At 43.4% G+C, this 25,212-nt stretch overlaps 1 protein-coding gene across 1 annotated transcript; it reads right to left on the bottom strand.

Moving 5' to 3' along the window:
* Nucleotides 1-2,528: 2,528 nt before the first annotated feature.
* CD53 (CD53 molecule) lies at nucleotides 2,529-24,787 on the bottom strand. Its single transcript, XM_037038855.1, has 8 exons — nucleotides 24,661-24,787; nucleotides 13,846-13,925; nucleotides 12,731-12,919; nucleotides 11,483-11,557; nucleotides 10,822-10,917; nucleotides 5,012-5,092; nucleotides 4,157-4,240; nucleotides 2,529-3,343 (listed from the first exon to the last, which is right to left on the bottom strand). Exons 2-8 carry the CDS (start codon nucleotides 13,906-13,908, stop codon nucleotides 3,272-3,274), a joined length of 660 nt encoding a protein of 219 aa, XP_036894750.1. The 5' UTR covers nucleotides 13,909-13,925; nucleotides 24,661-24,787; the 3' UTR covers nucleotides 2,529-3,271.
* Nucleotides 24,788-25,212: the final 425 nt, after the last annotated feature.

Here is a 25,212-nt window from a genome sequence, read left to right as displayed (position 1 = left end):
TTTTTTTGTAGGACATAGTCTTGCGGGTCTCCTGGACACAAGGTTTCAGAGCTAGGTGCTTTCGGAGCCTGTTCCTCTGGTGGAATTTTTAAAAGTTGGGGCCTAAGTTTTTTGTGAGGTCTAAATCCTTAATTTCTTTAGGAGAATCTGGGAGTTGGGGGCTTCTTGTCTGTATCTGTGGGTCTTCTCCTGTTTGTCTGTATTTCAAATCTTCATGTCCTTTTTCTTGTAAGAACTCCAGATTTAAGACCAAGCCTATATCTAAGATGATCTCATCTCAAGATCATTTACTTAATCGCATCCACAAAAAAATACTTCTGTTTCTTAATTAGGTTATATTCACAGCTACCAGGGGCTAGGCTTTGGATGCTCCTGTTTGAGCACATAATTTCACACACTGCAGCTATGTTCTGGTTGATTTCCTCACACACATTTTGCTTATTAGTCTGTCTTCGGTTGTGCCGCATCTCCCGCTCAGCATATCCACTTAAGTTTGTAAAATTTCAATTGTTACATTTTCAGTTTTCAAAATAGTCAGTCTGTAGTTTCTTCTGTACTCTTATTTAAAAACTGTTCTTTATTTTTGTATTTAGAAAAATTTGGCTATTTATATGTTGTGGGTCCTTTTCTTTCATTTGCTTTTTCTCTTGGTTCATAGTGCTTTGTCCCCCCTCCCATTTTTAATTTACATTTATTGGGGCATCATTGTTTGATAATATTATGTAAACTTCAGTTAAACAACTTTATGACACATCATCTCTATATTCCATTGTGTGCTCATCACCCAAACTTTAGTCTACTTTTCTCATCGTATATTTGACCCCCTTCACTCTCTTCGTCATCCCCCAACCCTAGCCCTGCTGGCAACTACCATACGGTTGTCTGTGTCTGTGAGTTTTTTTGTTTTGTTTGTTCATTTGTTTCTTTTTACTTTATATGTCACGTATAGGTAAAATTATATGCTCTCATAGTGTAAGAGTGAGAATGGCAAGAAGTGAGATTAGAGAGCTAAGGGCTGGAACTTATCATGTAAGCCTGATGGCATAATACAGAAGCCAAACTTTATCCTAAGAGAAACACAGTTATTGAAGAGCTTCAAGCAGAAACGTATCTTGATTAAATTTGTTTTAGCAATATTGTTTTGTATGAACAATAATTTAGATGGAGCCAAGACTGGATACAGGAGAAAAAATAGTGGACTACTGAAGGAATACAGGTCAAAAATAAAATGACGATAGTGGATGCATTTGGTATTTTGTAGATAAATCTGTAGAACTTCATGACTCTCTGGGTGTTGAAAGTGAAAGGCAGGCTAGAGTTAAGGACAAAGGCCAGGTTTCTGGCCAGGGCAGCTGGAAGGGTGGCATTATTACTCACTTATATGGGGTACAACAAAGAGGAGTAGATTTGGAAGATGCATTTCATTTCATACATGTTGCATGTGAGACACTTTAGACACTTGTGATACTCATGAGAATGTCTCCTATGCAAACTTTTTGGCCTCAGGAAAGTGCAAAACATGAGTCAGGTTTCCCTATAAACTACTACTAAAATGACCAATTTCCCTTAAAGAGAAGTGGGGAGATCCTACACAACACTTGAGAATGGAAACCAATTCTTGCATCTCTCTTTTACATCCTTGCCTTTGGTTCTGGATGAGATACCTTCTCAGCGTTTGCTTTACAAAATGTGATTATCACATAGATAATTTAATACAGCTTATAGAGAGTTCAATTCAGCTTCTCCTGATCCAACAAACATGGTATGGTTGGCCAACTCTAGGATAGCCCCCAGTGGTTTCCACCCCAGAGTATCCACACCTTCACGTTATCTCCTCCCTGAGCATGGGTTGAGCTTTTCAACTTATTTGCAAGGAGTAGAATATGGCAGACGTGTTGTCGTGGCACTTCTGTTTTTTAATATTTTTATTGTTGTTCAAGTACTCACCAGTTAATGAGTGGATAAAAAAACACTATGGAACATTCACACAATGGAGTACTATGCAGCAGAAAGAAAGAAGGAGCTCCTACCCTTCACAACAGCATGGATGGAACTGGAGAACATTATGCTAAGTGATGGCACTTCTGAATTAGGTTATGAAAGGACTATGGCTTGTTTTGGGTGCTGCATTTCACACTCTCTCTGGAATGTCTTTCTATGTGAAAAGCCTGTTGTCATGTCATACGGTAGCCCTGTGGAAACACACATGCAGCAAAGAACTACTGCCTCCCAAGAACCATGTAGCAGAGCTTGAAAGTGAATCCCCTTCTTGGTGAGCCTTGAAGCAGCCATGGCTGACATGTTGACTGTCGTCCAAAGAGAGATCACAGACCAGGACCTGCCAGCTAAGCTTCTCCCAGATTCACAGCCCACAAAGACTGTGAGATAATGTCTGCTATTCTCAGCCACTAACTTTTGGGGAAATTTGTTATGCAGCCATAGCTGACTAATATTCCTGACTTGCTGGCAAGGCAATTAGTCTGAGTAATGAAATGAGTGTTTGAGATATTGCAATGGGAACATAGTGATAGAGATCGTATGCTATTTTATTTACTAAAGAGCTAAAATAGTACATTTACAAAAACCTTCTGTGATAAAGAAATAACATCATGACTCTTTTGAATGTGATCATCAACTGAACCATGAGAGATACTGCTCCTGCTGAGCTCCTCCGCAGTTAGGAAAATCAGAGGCTAAGAGATTGCCGAAGCCAGGATATGAATAATTGGGTAGTTGCCTCTGGAGTGACAGAATAAATGAATAAGGGATTGAAATGAAACTTAACTGTACTCCATCATTTCTGTAGCCAGGACCCTCAGTCTAAAGGAAATAGGGTTATGACCATGATCTAGTAGGTCAGGCTCCAAAGGTCCCTTTAGCTTGTCTCTTGCTTTGATTCGGAGACAAGAAACTTGTTTGCCAACGGGAAGATGCAAAAATTAAGCCCCAGACCCATCCTTTGATCATGAGCTATTAGCGCCACAGGCTCTCTTGGTTTCTTGTGTCTGAAAAATGTTCAGGAATTAGTGTCACCGCTTTGAGTGACATGACTGCCACCATGAGTATGGGTGAATGATATATTGCTTCCTGAGATGGGAAGTGCCTAGCCAACACCCTCCTCTCTGGTTGTGTGAGACAGGGACCAAAACAGGGGAGAGATGAGAGGGGGACAAAGATGTCAATCTGGAAGGTGATCATCAGGCCTTCATATTATAGGTGGTTTTGGATATCCAGAGATGAAACACGTGCTTTCAGCAGAGGCAGTAGCAGGTCACAGCCCAAGGGCCTGGCTTGTTTTATCAATCTGGCAGTTCAGAGTCAGCGCAAAGGACATCCCCAACACCTGAGGAAAAAATTGGGAAAATATGAGATCTTTACAGGAGTGGTCATCCATCCCCTTCACAACCTCTGTGATCAGCCCCAAAGTAAAAGTAAGTATTTATCACACTGAGATCACCTGTCCTGCCATCACATTCAATTTCTGCTCAGATGTTTTCTCCTTTAGCTTTAAAATGGCAGTGGGGAGACAAGTGGAGTGATGATGGCAAGACAGCGGAGTACAAAGTATTGATACATCTCTTGTCTCCTTAAGAAGTCCTTGAGAAGGCTTAAGCAGCCCTGCTGCTGAAACAGGCACATTCCGCACAAGTCAACACTTTAGGCAGTGAGTCATCTCTGCCCATGCTCCAGGCCTCCTTGGTTTCCAAGCAGACAAAAAACACTTTTTTTCCTGAGCTCCTTGATTAAGTACTGGCTAATCTGTGCTATACCCCAAACACTTGGGTATGAAAATGGTAGAAATATCACGTTATGAAAAAGAACACAAAACTACCCACAATTGATTCCTGATATGTCAAACTAAGCAGAGAAGCAAGAAACTTGATTATAATTTTCATCACCAACTCCTGCTTAGCATACAAAGCCAGTTTTCCCAGTGCAATTTTTTGTGCATCACAAGCTTTTCTCTTGAGGTTAAAGTGACCAGATAGAACTTACGGCATATTTTCTCTGTGCCTTCAACTGGTAATGACATTGTTTACTACTTGACTGGGGACCTCACATTATTGAGCACATATTATGTAACTGGTACTCCTCTAAAACCTCCTATGACTTAAATAATTTAACTCTTAAACTGGTCCCGTGGTTAAGCTCTTACCTGGATCACACATACGCAGATAGTGACAATGCCAATATACAGGAAGTTGGAGTGGAACCACACTGTTGCTTTCTTATAGCAACCCTAGAACAAATTATACATGTAAATGATACAACTCTATTATCAACTCTATCAAGAGGCTTATTGGGGAAGGTACTTTGTATTAAGCTCCAGGGAAGTTGCTGGTTGGTAGGTGTCCTATTCTTTCTTCAGACACCTACAAACTTCCAGAGATTTCCAAACAACTGCAAGAGTGGGTAACATGGGGTAACAGGACCTTAAGGGATTGGTCCAGTAGGACCTTAAGGACTTGGTCGAGTTCGAAGATGACTTTGACTTCTCTGGGCCTAGTCTGGGAGTCCACATTCTGTGGGCAGGTTGTTTCCCCAGTTCCACCAACTCTCTCTCCCCCAAATCCTCACTCCTTCACTTGGCATTTATTTCATTAAGGGGCTGGATCCTGCCAACTCCAAGGAAGGAGGACGGAGAAACAGGTTGTGGGAGAAGCTTTTCAACCTCAGTCCCATAGATTTCACTTTCAACCACAAAGACCTGCTTCCTGTTCAAGAAAAATCTAGACGTAACCCTTTGCCACTATCACATAAACTTTCCCCCTCACATGTAATAGTTTAGGGCAGCCATGGTCTTAATGATATCTCTAGTCTAAATGACTTTGTTGTTTGTGCTTTTTTTCTCCTGATTTGTCTAGTTACCCAGGTTGTCTCCCTGGTCTCTATTTTGTCCAAGGTCCCCTGTTTCTGGCTGGGAGGACTGGGTCCTATATGACTGGAGCATGTAAGGTCATTAAACATCCAATTACAGAGGCCAATAACAGAAAAGTTGCCAAAAAATTACCTCAACTTGTGGATCCAGAGGGCAAGAAGCTGGTGGGTCTTTGGGCCAATTTTGGGTGCCATTTATACCACAACAGTGCAGCTGAAAGCCAAACCCCCCCCCAAAATGTGGTTATTAGAAAGTCAACAGAATGAAAACTATGCATCTTGGAGGAAAGGGGGGGCCCTCCCACCTACTATATAGCAGAAAGTCCAGAATTGGGCTAACAACTATAGCTCCTGAGAACAAAGTGCTTTCAAATCCGTTATGCTGTTTCACTCACACAGACTCCCTAAAGTAGATGAGGTATGTTTAGTTTATTCCCACTTTTCAGATCAGAAGAATTTGACCTGAATTTCTTCTGATCTGTAAAGAGGACTTTATCATGGAGGGATCAGGCTGACCACACCTAGACCCACTACCCAGTCTTAAGATCACAGCAGGGAGGGCAATCAGACATCTGCCTGCCTGCATGGCTTAGGAGGAAATATCAGCAATTTCCTACTGTATCTCATCACAAATGGAACGTGCATCAAGCGTCCAGATTCACAAGTATGGAGATAAAGACTGGCTGGGAGTAAAATGCCTTGAGGAAGCAATCAGCTAGACCCAGAATGTGGGGAATTCTATAGAACATTCAACCTAATGTCTTTTCACAAGTACATAGCATGAACAAAGATGGATACTATTACAAATTTTAAAACATTTAGAGAGACATACCATCCAAATATAACAAGTGGACCCTGTTTGGACCTTGATTTGTAGAAGCCAATCAAAAGCAATGTTTTAAAGTAATTTTTTTAACTGATTATACTAGTATTCTTTATTGATGTTCAAATACAGTTGTTTTAAAGTAATTTCATTGTAGACCATTTATTTGTGATATTAAGGAATTATTTTAAAATTTTAGGTATATTAAAAAGAAGTTGTTTTACATGAAGTCTAAACAACACTCTTCTAAAGAACACATGGTCAAAAAAGGTCTCAGGAGAAATTTAAAAGTATTTTGAATAAATGAAAATGAAAACACAACTTTAAAAAATTTGTGGGTCTTGAAAAATAATTAAATAAAAAATTTGTAGGATGCAGCAAAAGCAGTGCTTAGAAAGAAATTTATCACACCAAAAGAAAATATTAGAAAAGAAGAAACATCTAAAATCAATAATCTAAGTCCACTTTAGGAAACTGGAAAAAGAAGAGCACATTAAATCTAAAGTAAGTAGGAGAAAAGAAATAACAAAAATAACAGCAGTAATCCATGATATTAAGAACAAGAGATCGATAAAGTAAACAAAACCAAAAGGTGGTTCTCTGAAAAAAAATCAATAAATTGATCAGTTTCTAGCCAGGCTAAGTAAGAAAAAAAAAAGAGAAGACACAAATGACTATATCAGAATGAAAGAGAGGACAACACAGCCAATCAAATGAAAAGGATGATAAAGAAATACTATGAGCAGCCCTATGCTCAAAAATTTGATAACCTACATGAAATGGGCCAATTCCTTGTAAAACACAATCTGCCAAATTCATACAAGAAGAAATAGATTATTTGAATAGGGTTACATCTATTAAAGAAATAGAACCAATAATATATAACTTTCCAAACCAGAAATAACCAGGCCCAGACAGATTCTCTGGCAAATTTTACCAAACATTTTATGAAGAAATTATACCAACTGTCTACAATCTCTTTCGGAGGATAAAAGCAGAGAAAATACATCTTTACTCATTTTATGAGGTCATCATTACCCTAATACCAAAATCAGACAAAGACATTACAAGAAAATAAATCTAAAGACCAATGTCTCTTGTATACGTAGATGTAAAAACTCAACAAAATATTAATAAATTGAATTTTTAAAAAGTATGAAAGCCTGGTTCAGCATTTAAAAATAAATAACCTCTAGAGATCATCTGTACAACATTTTACCTATAGTCAAAAAGAATGAATTGTTAAAAAAAAAGTTAAAGTAGGCCTCATGTTAAGTGTTCTCATTACAATAAAGTTGAACCAAGACTGGTTCAACATTGGAAAATCAATTAATATAATTTGTTTCATCAAAAGACTAAAGTAGAAAAATCACACAATTATATCAATAGATGCAGAAAAAGCATTTGACAAAACCCAACATCCATTCATGATTTGAGAAAAAAAATCTTTACAGTTGGAATAGAAGGGAATTTTCTTTAAAAAAAAAAAACCAATCTACAAAAGCCAATAGTTAGCATCATTTTTAATGGTGAAAACTTGAAGCTTCGCATTAAGATCAGGTACAAGGCACTTCTTTTAAACACCACCCTGAAGTCCCTGTTAATGCAACAAGGCAAGAAAAAGAAAAGTATGCATATTGGAAGGAAAACATAAAACTGGTTTTGTTCACAGGTGATATGATCATCTATGAATAAAATTCAAAAGAATCAACATAAAACTCCTGGAACTAATAAGACATTGTAGCAAGGTCATAGGATACAAGGTTAATATGTAAAATTCTATTGCTTTCCTATATGCTGACAATGAATTAGTAGAATTTGACCTTAAAAACACAATAGATTGGTTCCCCCCCCACTGAAATAAAATGCTTAGGTATGAATCTAACAAAATATGTACAAGATCTATATGAAGAAAACTACAACACTCTGATAAACAAAATAAAAAAAACTAAGTAAATGGAAAGATATCCCATGTTCATGGATAGGAAGATGTCAGTATTGTCAAGATGTCAGTTCTTCACAACTTGATCTATAGATTCAATGCAATCCCAATTTAAAATCCCAGTAAGTTTTTTATGGATGTTGACCAACTGATTCTAAAGTTTATAGAGAGAGACACAAGACCTAGGAGAATCAACACAATATTAAAGGAAAAGAACAAAGCTGGAGAACTAATGTTACCCAACCCTAAGATCTACTCTAAAGCTACAGTAATTATGACAGTATGGTATGGGCAAAGAAATAAACAACTAGATCGATGGAATAGAACAGAGAGCCCAGAAATAGGCCTGCATATGTATAGTCAACCAATCTTTGACAGAGTATCAAGGGCAATACAATGGAGAAAGATAGTATCGTCAACAAATGGTGCCGGCACAACCAATCATAAGTTAAAAAGAAGAAGAATCTAAACAGAGACCTTCCACACCTCTCCGGAATTAACTCAAGATGAATTGTAGACCTAAATGTGAAACACAAACTATAAAACTCCTAGAAGATAATACAGGAGAAAACCTAGATGACCTCGGTTATGGAGATAGATTTTTAGAAGCAACACCAAAGATGCAGTTCATGAAAGAAAGAAATGATAAGCTGAACTTCATTAAAATTAATAACTTCTGTTCTGCAAAAGCCAGTATCAAGAGGATTAGAAAACAAGCCACCAACTGGGAGAAAGTATCATCAAAAGACACATCTGAAAAATGACTGTTACCCAAATACACACACACACACACACACACACACACAAAACAAAACTCTGAGAACTCAACAGTAAGAACACATACTGGTTATATAGTGAGCCAGAGACCTAAACAGACACCCCACCAAGATGACCCACAGATGGCACATAAGTATATGAGAAGATTTTCAATATCATATGTCACCTGGGATTTGCAAATTAAAACCATGCAATATCACTACTCTCCTGTGAGAGTAGTCCAAATCTGGACCCCTGACATAAGTGCTGGCGAGGATATGAAGCAAGAGGAACTTTAATACATTGTTGGTAAGAATGCACAATGGTACAGACACTNAAGACGCAGTTCATGAAAGAAAGAAATGATAAGCTGAACTTCATTAAAATTAATAACTTTTGTTCTGCAAAAGCCAGTATCAAGAGGATTAGAAAACAAGCCACCAACTGGGAGAAAGTATTATCAAAAGACACATCTGAAAAATGACTGTTACCCAAATATACACACACACACACACACACACACACACACAAAACAAAACTCTGAGAACTCAACAGTAAGAACACATACTGGTTATATAGTGAGCCAGAGACCTGAACAGACACCCCACCAAGATGACCCACAGATGGCACATAAGTATATGAGAAGATTTTCAATATCATATGTCACCTGGGATTTGCAAATTAAAACCATGCAATATCACTACTCTCCTGTGAGAGTAGTCCAAATCTGGACCCCTGACATAAGTGCTGGCGAGGATATGAAGCAAGAGGAACTTTAATACATTGTTGGTAAGAATGCACAATGGTACAGACACTTTGGGGGACTTTTATAAACTAAACATACTCTTACCATGTGACCTAGCAATCATGCTCCTTGGTATTTATCCAAAGGAGTTGAACACTTACACCCACACAAAAAATTGCTCATGATTGTGTATAGCAGCTTTATTCATATTTGCCAAAACTTGAAAGCAACAAACAGGTGAATGGATAAATAAACTGTGGTATATCTAGACAATGGAATATTACTCAGAGCTGAAAAGAAAAACTATCAAGCCATGTGCAGACATGGAGGAAACTTAAATGCATATTGTTACCAAGTGAAAGAAGCCAGTTTAAAAAGGCTACATGCTGTATGGTTCCAACTATATGACATTCTGAAAAAGGCAAAACTATGGAGACAGTGAAAAGATCACTGGTTGACAAGGATGGGAATAAACAGGCAGAGCACAGAGGGTTTTTAGGGCAATGAAACTACTTTGTATAATTTATAATGATGGAAACATGTCATTATATATTTGTCCAAACCCATAGAATGTACAACACTGAGAGTAAAGTCTAATGTAAACTACAGACTTCGGGTGATAATTATCTGTAAATGTAGATTGATCCTTGGTAAAAAAAAAAAGGGGGGGAATTATTTTGATGAATGATATTGATAAGGGGGGACACTGCACATGTGTAGGGGCAGGGGGTTTATGGGAAGTCTCTACCTCTCTCTGTTCTGTTATAAACCTAAAACTGCTCCAAAATATTGTCTTCTTAAAAGAGAGGTTATTATATTTAGTGGATGAGATGACATAACATCTAGTATTTACGTAATTTCATTCTAGGAAAAAAAAAACTAACACAGGGGCTTTGCTGACACATTGGCAAAATATTGACTGTTGAAGCCAAGTGATAGGTACCCAGGGATCCATTTCACTGTTACTCTCTTTATGGTTAGGTATGCCAGACAACTCTGTAGCAAAAAGTCTTCGAAACTGAATTGGAAAATAAAGAGAGAATCAGGGGTTCCGAGGGGTTGGGTGACTGTCCCGAGGCCACCCAGTTCCGGTCTGGCTCTACTTCCAGTGCCGTGTTTTCTCCACACCAAGCAGGCATGGCAGAGCCCTGGGTGGCTCCACATGGCACCGTGTGCTACGTGGACTCTATCAGTGCTAGGCTGGTCCCCTGACCCTTCTTTATCCCCAAACACAACAAGACAGGGATGCAGAGTCATGTGTATGTCTGTGGGTGGGAAGGGGACATGAGGAAGGGGGGTCTGGGGAGCTAGGTAGCAAGCAGGATTTGGGCTACTCAGGAATTCGAGAGATTTCTTGTATTCCATAATTTCTGTTTTCAGAACAATTTTGGAAAATACACAACGATTCCAGTATGACCCGTTTAGGTCTTCCTTAGTAGGGCTTCAACAATGAGCCTGTCTAATCTGGTGAAGGATGGCAGAGAACATAGACAACGTGGTACCAATCACCCCAGTTCCTGTCTCTCCCATTTGTGACAGCCGGGCATATTCTGGACCTGGGGCCTGGAGACTTTAGATTCTGAAACTTTCAGGAAAGGAAGTCCCTTGGAGCCGCCAGGGACAGAGGTTGGAAAATTAAGCGAGGGTCGAGCTAGGGAGGATCCCACCTGTACTCACAAATTTCTGGATGGAGTCCCATGCCTCCCTGGTGCTGTTGTCCGAGTGATATCGCTGGATGCTGTCGCTCAGGCCCTCAGTCACAGAGCGGTCCAGCTGCCCAGGGCCCAGGCCAGCAGAGGAGACATTGGAGAAAGCAGGTGAGTTCAAGGAACAAGGAATTTCTAGTATAGGCGAGTGATCCCATTTACTACTCCCTCCCAAATGGTCTCATCAGAGCTAAGGAAGGGAATGTCCATTCTGGACATTTTCCTTTATAGGTAGAAGTGCTAAGGGTGAGATGACATTGGGGGGGGAAGCCCACACTGGTCTCTCGTGCTTCCAGAACTCGGGTTTCACAAAGGAGAAAAAGGGACACTCAAAGCCTGGGCTCCTTCAGGCACCAGGACAGGTATTCTGTATTGCCAGACACATGGAGAAAAGTGAATAGGAAAAAAGCGAAATAAACCTGCTTTTACTGTTCTTCCCACTTATTCTTCAGAGTCACACAAATGCAACATCCTTCATAAAGTTTTGCCTCCCTAATTATGATTGATCTCTTTCCTCTATCCTTCCACTTGGCTTCTACCTCTAATCGTAAGACTTACTTTATGCCCACTTTTCCACAGCCCACTCCCCGTTCTCCGCAGTGTGACAATGACTTGTGTCCTGTAGCACTTACGTTCTGTTCGTACATGAAGAGCAGGATGGCCAAGGTCACCTCAGCAAGGAGGATGATCAGCAGCAGGACAAAGAACTGGGGGCAAAGCAGAGGCATGCTCACAGCAGGGATCCCAGGCCCTCCCCCATTCCCACTGCATCCTGGGAGCATCCAGTTGCATCTCTGCACAAGCGCAGCAGTGCCTGCTGCTGCCTGCGTGGGCCTTCATACGCCTTCTCTTGTTTTATGAGGAATAAGTATTATCTTCCTACAGCTGGACCCCAAGGCTGTAGTGGGTAGATCAGCTGTCTTCTAACTTCGGTTTTCCTCCCCACCTGTCTACTGGGCCCCATGTGCATAATGTATATGTAATTCCATTGCTGGATCAGTGAAGCAATTTGGGCATCAGCCCACCAAAACAATTGAGCACAAGACCAGTGCCTTTCGAGTTTGGGGCCTGGTCCTTTCTGCACGAGCAGGGTAATTTGGGCAGATGGGGAGAATATGCATTAGAACCCCGAATGATGGTTCTAGTTCGAATTTCTCCCCATCAATGCTTCGTCTCTTTATGTTAATCACACCCAACAGAAAACACATTTTCATTCATTCCCTCTCCTTTACCTTTTTGCCCTAATCTGAATTAAAACCTTTTCCCCATGCCTGCTATCTTCCACCTTTTGCCATTAGTCTGGGAGCTAGCTGAGAAGAGGGGCTTTCTCATTCTGTCTCAACTCTCAGTCTAAGAGTTGACCCGTAAGGGGAAGAACATTAACCAAATGACTTAAGGAAGAACTAAGGCCATTGGTAACCCATACCAAGCTCTGTTCTGGGCACACGAGAGACAAGGGGCTCTTCTTTCATAGAGCTTAGAGGCAACACCTGAGCACACAGGTGCTGCTCAGGAGAGGCAGCAGAGCCAGACGGCTGAAATCTCTGACTATAGCCTAGGGCCTCTCCCAAATCAGGTCAGTCCTGCAGTGGTGTATCTCATGCAGATATGAGATAGGGAAGCAATCCCTCCCACTTTAGGAGGGATACAGCGCTCAGAAGAATCTAGAGACTAGATTTTCCATTAGTTAATGACTCTGAGTCAGATTCTGAAAATGTCGATGGATGCGAGGAGGATTTAGGCAGATGCCAATCCTAGGTTCTTCTGATTTCCCTGTGCCCACAGGTGAGCTGCCAAAACACGTCTTGCCTGGGCCTTCAGCCTTTATGCCCCGCCCCGCCCACCCCTGCCCCAGGGAACCACATCTGCGAGAGACTCACCGACATAAGCAGGCACTTGTTCTCCTTGATGGAGCCCATGCAGCCCAGGAAAGCAACCACCATGATAATGGAGCCCACAGTGACAAGCACATTGCCCAGCGTGAGGGAGGGCAGGTTGTGGAAGAGTACCCCAAATTTGTTCTGGACCAGGAAGTATATCCCAAAGCTCAGAATGCAGCAGCCGCAGAACTGAAAGGAAGAATTGCACACCATTGCGAGGTAGAGCATGGTCCTTCCACACCTCCTATCCTTGCTTCCTTGGGATTAGAATCACTTTTCCCCATTGGCTCTCTCAGGACTCCACGGAACACCCTCTCTACCCAGCTTTCCCCATGCACCTAGAAAAGGGGTGACCCCAGCGTCCTCCTGTGACGTCCCTCCTGCCTCATCCTACCCATGTCAGATACGTGGGAAAGCCCCGGCTGTGAGGAACACCATATCTCCATGCTTCAGACCCTACACCTTGACCTCAACTGCCTCCACATGGTCTTCCTTTTGGAAGCCACAACTGCAGTTGAGGGTGGGGGGCACGCCCTGTTTCAGAAGTTCACGTTGCTCGGCAGGAAACTGGAGGAGCCAACTTCTAAGAATGTTTGCATAGAAACACAAGTACCAACTCATCCTATATCTGAAATTCAACTGGTAAATTAGGTACGGTGAAACGTCCTCAGAAAAGGTGGCTTATCTTTCAACCAATCCTATCTTTCAAAAAACAGGACATACTTCAGCAATTTCAAACTACTCATGCTCATACTCTCCCAAGACATCCACGGGGCACATAAAAGCTAGAAAAAAAAGAGCTGCTCAACAGAGTTTCGAGTCTCAGGTTTCTTACCCATAGATGTCAGCAGTGAGCTGTAATTGCCTGGAGTCCCCAGAGAGAGAAAATACCAAGCAGGATCCCCATAAATAACTGCACTGGTACCTTTCAATTTTGCCAGGTTATACTGTGGCAGGATGTGAAGAGGGAAGGCAAGCATTATTCCCTTCTTCTTCGGCTGGGTAGACGGCCCGCGACGCAGGCGTGCACGAATTCACTTCACACAACGCTCTTAGTGAGGGGAGAGAAGTAGAGCTTACCTGGGGAGAGCTGAGCTCAGAAGAGACTCACTTACCCAAAAGATCAAGTTGAAGAAAAACAGGACATACTTCAGCAATTTCAAACTACTCATGCTCATTCTTGGGTATTCTTGCACTAAAAAGTGGAAGGAATGAAGAGGATGTAAGTGACCTGGTTCTGCAAGGTGGCTCAGAGGGCGCACATGTTCAGGGTTCAGGGTTCTCTAGCATTACCTTGGCTTTGAGCTGTAACTCCTCTCCGGGAAGTTTCCCCAAATTCCCTACTCTTTTAGTCTCTGAAGTGAGGTACCAGTGGGCTCATCTTGGATGCCAGCCAAGGATGCTTAACATTGAATTAAGCACTCTAGCAGGAAGGACTAGAGCCCTTCTTAGGGGAGGGTGAGTCACAGTGGCACACACCAAGCCAGTGCTCAGGGACTAGGGCCCGGGCACCTACTCCAGAAGGCAGCCCCGGCGTCAGGGGCCGGCTGGTCAGTCAGCTGTGGACATGGCCAGTGCCTTGACCCTTGACCCTTAAGTGCCCTGAGGTGCACCAACATACTACATGTGGTCTGCAAACCTCTTCCCACGGAATGCGGGGACATACTTATGCCTCAGGTGTTCTTTCACTGAACAGACATGTACAGAGTCTTTTGTGCTCGGGGCGATGGGAGAGGCGGCCATGACTAAGCTGCCTGCAGAAGAAAATACCAGTCTCACAGCAGAGTGACCATAGCTGACAGCTAGCCAAGGGAGAAAGAAAGGAGAGAGCAAGGAGAACTCGAATTTTTTAAAGAATGGATTCTGTTCTTGATGAGGACATCAGGCTCCGAAGTCTGGTCCTCAGTTCTAGAGATCCAGATACCCAATTTTTAATTTCTCCCAGAGGTACTGGGGTTCACAGAGTGACTCCTATTTTAAAACTGCACATGAGACTGTAAAACAGAAATTCCGTTATTTGGGTTTCTTTCCCCATTACAACTATGCCTTTTCTGGTGCACAGCTTGCTTGGACAATCCACGGTGGTCTCTTTGTGGTGTCAAGCGCCCACAACTCAGCCCCGAGGCGTGGCTCGTCCAGGCCGCGGGTGAGTCTGAGGAGCCGCCTCTGTTCCACAGCCGACCCCTCTCCTCCATCGAGCCGGCCAAATACATCTATTTCCTTCTGTTTTCCTTTCCCTTTACTTTGTCCTTATTTTTCTTTCCTCTTTGCCTTGACCCTCAAAATTATTCTTAATCCCTCATCATTACTTTAACCAAGTTAAAATGCAGTTAATTAGATTATGAGTGTATTTGGATATGTAGTTGCCCCCTGACCCTCAGGGGCTGTGTTCTAAGAACCCCAGTGGATGCCTGAAACCCCGGCTAATACCAAGCCCTATATGTGCTGTGTTTTTTCTATATCCATAGATCTATGATGAAGTTTAACTAGTGTGCTGAAATTAGGCACACTAAGAGACTAACAACAATAACATACTGAAACAGAACAATTATAACAATACACTGTAATAAAAGTAGTGTTAAAATGTTGTACTGTATTCACCCTGTATTCACCCTGTATTCTCTCTGTTGTACTGTATTCACCCTTCTCCTCCCCGCGATGCTATGAGATGACACGGTGCACATGCGATGGAACATAGAGAGGCGGCTGACATAGGTCTTGTGATGTAGTGTCACAGTCACTTAGACACAAGCCACATGGTGCTGTGGCAGTTGATCGACTAAGAGACCAACAGGCAGGCAGCATATACGGTGCGAATACCCTGGGCAAAGGGACAAGTCCCATCTCAGGCAAGAGTTCATCACCACCAGAAGGGCATGCATTTTATTTTATTTTTTTGGACTACTTTTTAAAAGGATTTTATTTATTTATTTTTAGAGCGAGGGGAGGGGAGGGAGAAAGAGAAGGAGAGAAACATCAACGTGTATTTGCCTCTCATATGGCCCCCACTGGGGACCTGGCCTGCAACCCAGGCATGTGCCCTGACTGAGAATCCAACCGGCAACCCTTTGGTTCACAGTCTGGCTCTCAATATACTGAGCCACACCAGCCAGGGCAAATGGTGCACCTTTGGGAACTTATGAATTGTTTATTTCTGGAATTTTCCATTTCATATTTCCAGGCCATGGTTGACCATGAGAAACTGAAACCAGGAAAAGTGCAAGTCTCTTAGCTAACACAACCAAAAAGTGTATAAAGTACAAAATGATGGCTTGCAGGTCACAGAACATCAGACAACTCTCAAAACTCAATGACAAAGAAGCAAACAATCCCATTTAAAAATAGGCAAAAGATCTGAGCAAATGCTTCACCGGAGAAGATACACCAGTGGCAAGTAAGCAAGCGGAAAAAAATACTTTACTTCGGTAGTCATTGAGGAAATGTCCATTAAAACCACAACGAGATGCCATTGCCCACCTCTTAGCATGACTAAAGTAAAAGACTAACCACGCCAAATGTTGACGAGGGTGTGCAAGTCTCGTACACTGTTGGGGAGCATGGGCAAGGGTTTATTCTCTTCGACAAACAGTTTGCCAGCTTTGTAAAAAGTGAAACAACACTTGAGACATGATCCAGCCGTCATACTCCGAGGCATTTACCCAAGAAAAATAAAAAGACTCGTAAAGAAATGTTTATGGCAGCTTTATTGGTAATGGCGGAGACCTGGAAGGAACCCAAAGGCCCATTAGGTGAGTGGATAAATAAATAAACGGTGATATAACTGTATAATGGTATGCCACTTGGGAATTAAAAAAATGGACTGTTGACACATGCTACAGCACAGGTGAGTCTCAGGATTAATTATGATGAGTGAAAGAAGCTAGACAACACATACGTACTCTATGATTCTAATTACATAACATTCTAGAAGGTGAAAACTAACCTTTAGCAGTGGAAAGCCGACGAATCCCTGCTGGGGGATGGGCCTGAAGAAGGGGGAGGGAGGAGGGGCAGGAGAACAGGGTCGCAAAAGACCACTACTATCCTTTGGGGATTGACGACTGTTCTCTTGACTGTAGGGCTGTGTTAGGCATGAGCACCCATGTCAAAAGGCCCTTCCAGGTTTGCTCCTGTCCATCTCTCCAAACTCACAGCAGCAGTCTCCGTCTTACACCTTGAGATCTAACATGCCACATTGCATACTTGTCACGATGCCTCCTTCCTTACATATGCTGGTGTGCTTTCCTGGAATTTTCCTCTTTCTCTCCCCTTAATTTGGTTAGCTATGTGATCTCATCACTTTTCCAGGAAGCCTTCTCTGATTTTGTCTAATCTTTGTGCCTGTAACACTGTACATCTGCATCTTTGCCCTAAGCTCTGTGCTGTGTAATTATCTCTTCCATCACTGGAATGTGAGCTCTGAGGGTAGAAGCTAGTTTATTGACCTTTAAACCCTCAAGGCCTAACACAGTACCTGATTACTCTTTAAAAAAAGATTGTTGAATGAAAAATGGCTGGAATTTTGGTCATTGACTCTAAATAATCTGGTGTGTGAAGAGACCATGCCATTGCAGAGCCAGGAGCCTCCAGCTTGAGGTCTGTTCTGCCAATACACTAACCTTCTGGACTCGGGCAAAGAACTTACACAGAAGGAATGGGGCCATGTGCCTCCTGGAGTCACCTCCTCCCCAACAACCCAGGATCCTGGGACACGTGCTTCACGTCCCCATAACCTCCTTGTCCACAGAGTCCCAAATAAGGAGGTGCTCACAAACCTGGGAATATTCGCACTGATTCTTTCCTTCACAGACAGGAAGAAGAACCTCTTCCTTCTCCTTCTCTGATTTTCCACTTACTCAGACTCCCTCCAAATTGAAGGAGAAAAGCTGCCCATTTGGTGAAGGTCATCACTACTATTACCATATGCAATGATGTCCCCAGTTTTCATGTAAATCCAAAGAGAATGCCCGCCTTTTCCCCCTTCCCCTTCTTCACCGTGACTGGCCAGTTATGGAGCTCCCATAGCTTTGCCCCTGCAAACCCCTTCCAGGTCTCCTGGAAGCCCTGACACTGCCTGGAAGCTCCGACGCCCTCCACAGTGAAAGTCGGCACGCCCAGTCCCATGACTCACGGCTCTGTAAAGAAATCCCCTGACATCAGCTTCCAGGGAAAATCTTTGCTTGAAATGCAGTCAGCGGTGGCCGCCTCCCACAGCTCATGTGGAGGCCACAGATGAAGCTACCCTTTAGTTTCCTCCAAACGAACAGCTTGGGCAGGTAAAGTGTCTTGTGGATTTCTAGTTCAATCCCTCACTTTTCTTTGACTAATACTTGCAGCTGCATCTGATCTAGGCTTGAATTTAATCCAGTTTAGCACTGGCTAAGGTTGGACAGAAGCTTCAAGAAACTTCCAGTCCTTGATCTCCAGCCTTATCTGATGTAAACTTAGAGACCAGACTAGACTCACAGCAAGACAGCAGGTCGTTTACACAGACTGTTATATTTATGAGATGTTAATACAAATAAACAAACAATAGGGAGTTAGAGGAATCCGTGGTCAAACAATTTTGGAAGTAAGTGGGGTTACATAAAAATAAACCATAAGCCCTGGCTGGTGTAGCTCAGTGGATTGAGTGCGGCCTGCGAACCACACGATCACGGTTCGATGCCCAGTCAGGGCCCATGCCTGGGTTGCAGGCCAGTTCCCAGCAGGGGACTCACGAGAGGCAACCATACATTGATATTTCTCTCCTTTTCTCCTTCCCTTCCCCTCTGAAGATAAATAAATAAAATCTTTTTTAAAAAGTAAAAAAATAAACCATAAAACAATACACAGTTTTTTAAATGACTGACTTCTGAGAAATTTGTGACATGTGGGTCTCTAAGAGAAGGTCTTCTTATATGGTTACATAAACCTACTCTTGTATTGAAGATTACAGCTCAGAGACATCCTGTTCCATGGAACGCAGTCTGATAAGCGCAAGTCATGGAATGAATCAGATCTGGGTTCGAACTTGGGCAGTGCTGCGTACCAGAAGTACAGCCTTGGTTAGCTGTGTAACCTCTCTAACTTGCGCAGCTTCCTTATCTTTAAAATGGTGACATGCATGTGTAGCTCACAGGGTGTTCTGAGGGCTAAATGAGGTAGTATTTCCTGAGTGGCTCAGCACCAGAGTGCTTAGTTCAGTAAACAGTGACTACAAGATCAAGTTCAGAGCTTCCTTACCTGTTCATGTCTAAGGGCGATAGGGCTTCTTGCTAGATTTTCAGGAAGAAAATATGTCAGGGGTGTATTTTCTAATCCTTTGCTTGTTTCATTTTCTTGTGAACTCCCTTAAAAAAGTTTTGTGTGTCCTTTTACACAAAAATCCACACAATTAAGTAAGAAGAAGAAAGCAAAAAATCTGAAACGCCCCCTCCCAGCGATAACCATGGATATTTTGGGTGAATATCTTTTCAGACAGTTCTCTACATACATTTCTCTCGCTATACAGATCTATTTCCCAATGTATATAGAGACCATGGTGTTCAGCCACGTAATCACTGGCTTCCTGTCCCTGCCTACACAGAGCCTGTGAAAGTCTTTGATTCGTCAGGGAAGGAGAGTAAGGGCTTAAGACAAGCTTTTTCCGAAATAGGAAGAAAAATCTGTTCTTCATGAGAGCCCCCAAATTAAGACCCTTTAGTCAGAATAAATTTAGATAGACGGTAGAGTTCACTGAGCCCTGAAAAACGCTGAGTCCTTCACAAACATGTCTTATTTATAACCCTCGTTCACGTCAACGGCGCAGCTCAGGTGTCAATAGGCCCGCTGTGCAAACAGGAAATCCAAGGCTCGGTCTGGCAGAAAATCAAGCAGCCGATGGCCGGCAAAGGCAGGGCACCGGCCACGGTGGTTCAGCCCCAGAGCCCACGCTCCCGTCACTGCCCCAGCTTCCGGTTTTGTGCCTCCCACTTCCCCACTCAGCTCACTGGCTATGAAATGCTGAGCCCCCGGGAGGAGCCCCTGTGAGCAGGGCCTGAAGGGTCGGGGAGGGCAGGGGTAACCCATGTGCGTCTCTTCCAGGGGGTCATAAGCATTTGTAGGAAAAGAGGTGATGGGACAAAAATGGGACAAAACCATTCACTTGTATGTGTTTTCTCTCCTCTCTCTATCGCCCCGTCAAAGGAATGAGAGCTTATGCCTCCCTGACATTGTGGCCTGGTGGAATTTTCTCCCTTCAACGGGAGAAATATCTTGCTCTCAGGGGAGGGGTCTTGGCGATTTGTAGAGGAAAGAATGAAAGAAGAAGCAAAGAGAAGAGGCAACAATGAAGATAGACAAATCCAGATGACTTTGGAGGTTCACGTCCTAACATTTGGAAGCTTAGCAAGATAACAGCTCAGCAGAAAATGATCAATGCCTCTAGTGACTGAGCTGAGCCAGGGGCCTTCAAACGAGGCCAGTCTGCTGTTACAGAGCCCATAGAATCCACAACAAGGCCGCTCTAAATCAGGAACGGTTACTGCTGTCACACAGTCAGCTGACGCGAGGCTCTCTTTCCTCACCCTAAAATACGGAGACCTTCGTGGTGGAAGGTTCCTGTCCGAGGGGCCTGTCCACTGTGCCCACAGGCTGTGCCTGGTGCGGACAAGGCTCTCTCTGGGATAAGAAAAGCCACTCTTGTGGGGTTTCCATAAAAAGTTTCACTAACCAGAACCCAGACATGAGGGAACATCAGGCAAACCCAAATAGAAGATACCGTGCTTCTACTCTGCAAGGATGTCAATGTCATGAAATACCAAGAAAGACTCAGGAACTGTTGCAGATAAAAGGAAATGAAAGAGACGTGGCAGTCAAAAACAACATGTGATCAGCGATGTCCTTTTTCTATAAAGAATATTAATGGGGCAGTTGGGGAAATCTGAATAAAATCTGTAGATGGTCAATAGTACTGTATCAGTCTGTTGATTTCTTGGTTTTGACCCCTGTAAATCGGTTGTGTGAGAGAATGTTTTTGTTCATGGAAAAAGCACACCCAGTCCCTTAGAGGGAAGGAGGCTGTCTACCGGGAAAGCCCGAAACAGGTGAAGAAAGTGTGGTAAAATGTGAATATTTGGGAAATCTGGGTCCAGGGAGTTCAGAAATTCTTGGTACTATTTTTACAATTTTTCTGTTAAGTGTAAATTTTTGTCAAAATAAAAAGTTTCGGAGTTGAATATGAATAAAGGACCTAAGGGATTCTGATCGCAAAATCATGACACCTAAGTCTGTGAGAGCATACAGGGCTGAGATTTTATCATAGAACCTTCTTTTAGAAGAACAAACTGTTGGATAATTATTATTAGTTTTTAATCCTACCGAGGACTACTGAGGACAGGCTTATTGTTTTCATTTTTGAGAGAGAGAGAAGGGAAGGGAGCAAGAGAGGCAGAGAAACATTGATGTGAGAGAGAAGTATCCATTGGTTGCCTTTGGATCCCTCTAGGGGACCAAAGTATCCTTTGGTCCCTCTAGGGACCAAACCTGCAACCCAGGCAGGGACCCTGACTGGGAATCGAACACACGACCCTTTGCTCTACCGGACGATGCCCAACCAACTGAGCCACACAGTCCAAGGCACCATGGGACAATTCTTTAATGCTTCTATTTACTCCTGATACAGAATGAATGGTAAGCCAATGAGCCCACATTTACTGGAACAATTTTCAAAAGATATGAGGTGTCAAAATCCTTTCTCCCCATTATTCCTCAGGTAGTTCTGAGAGAGGGAATATCAAACAAAAGTTTGACAAGTTAAATATATATTAAATATATAATATTAAATGCATTAAGCAAATGGATTTCAGATCAATTTGGCTTGTAATTGATTATATTTTAATTTTGCTTAGGTTAAGATGCACAGGAAATTTCTTTGTGTGAACAAGGAACGTGGTCTCATGATGCTCTTTAATAGAAAGTCCATGCAAAGGGGGAGGATAGTGTAGTGTGGAGGAAAAGGCATTCCACAGAAAATCAGGACATATTCTAAATAGCTTAAGAAATTTTATGACTTTGGACACGTCACCTTAACTGAAAAGTCGACTGGAATATTATAATAGCTAATAGGTATTGGGCTCTCACTATGAGTTGCTTTATTTGAACCGAAACAATCTCCAAGTTCTCTTTAAGGAGCAACTCGAGTGCCTGGAATAGGACACTCTTATTTTAAATGATTCTAGAAATGTATCCCTGTGGCCTCTTTCCTTTACCACAATTCTTGAACAATTGTGTGTGATACATCAATGCTACTGCTTGGTTAGGAAGTCCGTGACGTGCTTGAGAAACGGGGAAGGCAGAGCAGCCTCGCTTCTGTGTCTTGACACGGGCATGCGTGGCCTCCGCTCTGAGTGCCCACCCTCCGGCTTTGGAAACACATCATCTCCCCCTTTCCCACAGCCCACCCACGCTGATCACCCGGGCTCTGGCCACCATCCTCGGCTCCTGTGACCCAGCAGCCACCCCAGAGTCCCACTCTGCATATAGCTGACTAGTTTCCACAGGTGACTTTGCTTCAGCGCTCTGCACCTGCAGTGGCGGCTGGGTCCTGGAGCTCCCTGAGAGCAAGTGCCCAGTCTCTAGGCCCAGAGCGGTGTGCATACATCCAATGCTCACATGGTACAGGAAGTGCTGTGGACTGACTAATATAGGAACATAAACCAAACCACTGTAACAGAATCAACACAGCATTTCCTGAAGCTGCAGCATTCTCGCAGAAGCTGAGAGAGAGGGAGAGGGAGAGAAAGGCCGTAACCTAGCACAAAGCCCCACCCTTCACTCTGCTAGAGCCCACAATCTAGGTCAAGGAGGAAAATAACTGCCTCTTTGCCCCTCATTTCAGTCCACGTTCCCTCAGTTCCGCTGTGTGGATGTCTCAGGTGTGGCCCCACCCAAGGCTAGGCCAAGGACCCACCAGCTTAGTGAGCTTGCTTTCAACTTTGAGGAGCTGGGACTTTAGAACCAAGTAAGAAAGGGAGTTTCACTTCCTGTGGTCCTGCAACCGTGGCTGGTTCTATCTGAGTCTTGCTTGCTCTCCTTTCTAACACACCCAGGGGCTCACATGTCTCTGAGTTTGCGTATACTGTCTTCTGTCTGGAATGCCATTACTACAGTCCCCACAGCAAACTCATACTTCTTTGAAAATGAACTCAAGCAGTCACCCCCTCTCCCAGGGAGACTCCTGAACTCCAAATTTTGTACACACTCTCCCACGCACTGTAGAAGACGTTGGGTTGTGTTTGTGTCTGTCCTCCACGCTAGACGCTATGCACGCCCTGAATTGGGTGACCACATCAGTTCTCCTTGGTCCCCAGCACTGAGCACAATGCGAAGCCACTGGGAGTGAGTCTGGAGCCTTCTGAGCATCAAGAGGTCAAACTGAGGACACAGAAGCTCAAGACCATAGAGTGTGATCTACCCAGGTGGCAACTCTCATCACATCCCCACGTGGAGTCCCTTCGGTGGTGGTCGTTGTGAAGAGATGGGGTTTGAATCATTCCTTGTCGGGGGGGGGTAGGAAGGTCCTTTCATTGGAAGCCTAGATATTCTTAACCGCCCACACAGGAAACACCACAGGAAATCAAGTTTTAGCGCAGCCTTTGCTCCAGTTCAACCACAATTTCAAAACAGTGCACATTCTGGTGGAAATTGAGAAAGCGAAACTTCTTCATCAGCCAGCAGCTAAGATTCTGCTTTTGCTCAACGTTTTTCTGAAGCTTGCCTACATGTCTAACATCACTGAGCTCATGGGAGTTCCTGAAGGTCAGGACGGTCTGCTGGACAAATGACCTCCTATCTTGCCACCCTGCCCCCTCCCCACTAGTATCTTCCAAAGCACGATGTCTGGCCCCAGAAGGTGTTTAACTCCTGATTTTTAAACGACTTGATTTTTTTAAAGTCTCATCTTTATGGTTAAATTCAAGGTTCAGTAGCTCCTGAAGAGCTTTGGGAATCTAGAGCCCTCAGCCGAATTCCCATCCTTCACTCTTAGGTAGTTGGTTGTGGTCCTAGGGGACTTTCCTGTCCTCTCCAGGAGAAATTCTCACAGGTCCTGGAAGGAGAAAGCTCTGATCTAGAGTCCCCGTCATGACCCTGGCCAGTATGACAGTCACAGAAAGCCAAGACCAAAGCATGGGTGTGACTTTCTGAGTCCTTGAGTCCCAGTCTTTAGTTATGGGGCATGAATTAGGAATCATTGCCATATTTTATTTCGTTGGTTGGTGCAAGTCATATTCATTCATATTCATGGTTTGTACACCAACGATTAGCTTATTTGGTGGAACTCTCCGGATCCCAATGCCCTTCCTGCCATGTGAAAACAACCCATCTAAGTAACCCTTAGAAATGTCTACCTTTCAGCATGTGAAACACAGGCGCTGAACACATCCTGTGTTCCTAGCTGCGCTGGGTGTTGTGATTTGTAGCAGTCCTTTTTTCTAGTGGGTTAAAGGAAGTCACTAACTTTTGAAATTTTCTCACACGCAGAAGACCTACTCTCCCAGCTGACTTTCTGAATGGCTCTGGCTATTTAGAAATGGTTCTCTCTTCACCGGAAAATCACAAGACCAATCTTTTAAAGACCAGAGCACGTACAAACATCTCCCCGACTTCATCTCTCACAGAAGGCTCCAGGCATCAGAAATGAGCACACTCGGAAATTCAATTTCAGAAGCGGTTTAAGCACAGAATGCCCTGACCCAAAGTGGTATCAGATAATGAGGACCCGGTTAATTAAAAGTCTTACTGGCCAGATCGCCTCTTGAGGGTTACTAGGACCTTTTTCCTTCTTGCACAATATTTGTGAAACGGAAGCAGGCGACTTTAGGGTGACTACAGAAGTGTGTGGAGACTTCTGAGTAGATGCCTTCTCCCACGTTGTGTGGTTTGGGTCTCCTCTCTCAACCCAATCTTACCTTTTGCAGGTGCTTTTCCTCAGTCCTTCAGGCAGAATTGATGCTTATCCTAGAAGGTGGTTGCGGCAGGGTTGGCAACAAGGACGTCTGAGACTATGTGTGTAAAGGGAGAAGTGAGGGGGAATAAATGTCATCACGCTGTGATGACAGGAAGCCCAGAGGAGGAGGAGAGGGCGGAAGCGAGGCTGGGCCCGCCCTCTTCGCACTCAGAGGTGCAATTCTTCCCCTGTGGCTTTTTAGAAGCTTGTTCCCACAACCGACCCAAATACCTACGTTGGATTCTATGAAACACAGGAAAACTCAAAGACCAGGTGGGTCCAGGCACTGATCTGTGAGCACCGTGGGCTCTTGGATGGTCTGGGCATGTTTTCTTGGTCCAAAAAAGGATAGAGCTTCTCAATTCAGGTGGTGCATCAGAATTGCCTATGGATCTGTTCGGGGATGAATTGGTCTGGCCTCACCACCCCAGTTTGCCGTTCAGGTAAACTGAGACTGGTGTACAATGTCAGAATCAGTATTTTAAAAAGTTTTCTAGGACTGAGACTTAGGAAT

Source organism: Sturnira hondurensis, unplaced genomic scaffold, assembly GCF_014824575.4.
Source record: "Sturnira hondurensis isolate 20B ecotype Veracruz unplaced genomic scaffold, ASM1482457v3 Scaffold0024822, whole genome shotgun sequence".
NCBI lineage: Eukaryota > Metazoa > Chordata > Mammalia > Chiroptera > Phyllostomidae > Sturnira > Sturnira hondurensis.
The sequence above is the reverse complement of the archived record's forward strand: the minus strand, read 5'-3'. Positions and strand labels throughout refer to the sequence as shown.

What these genes read in the sequence shown, in the direction of transcription:
- CD53 (XM_037038855.1), bottom strand. Translation starts at nt 13,908, where the DNA reads ATGAGCATGAGTAGTTTGAAATTGCTGAAGTATGTCCTGTTTTTCTTC. An exon ending in TCTTCAACTTGATCTTTTGG is followed by an intron (nt 12,920 to 13,845) that starts GTAAGTGAGTCT and finishes TCTTCCTTTCAG; the next exon opens with TTCTGCGGCTGCTGCATTCT. An exon ending in CTCTGGATCCACAAGTTGAG is followed by an intron (nt 4,241 to 5,011) that starts GTAATTTTTTGG and finishes AATTTGTTCTAG; the next exon opens with GGTTGCTATAAGAAAGCAAC.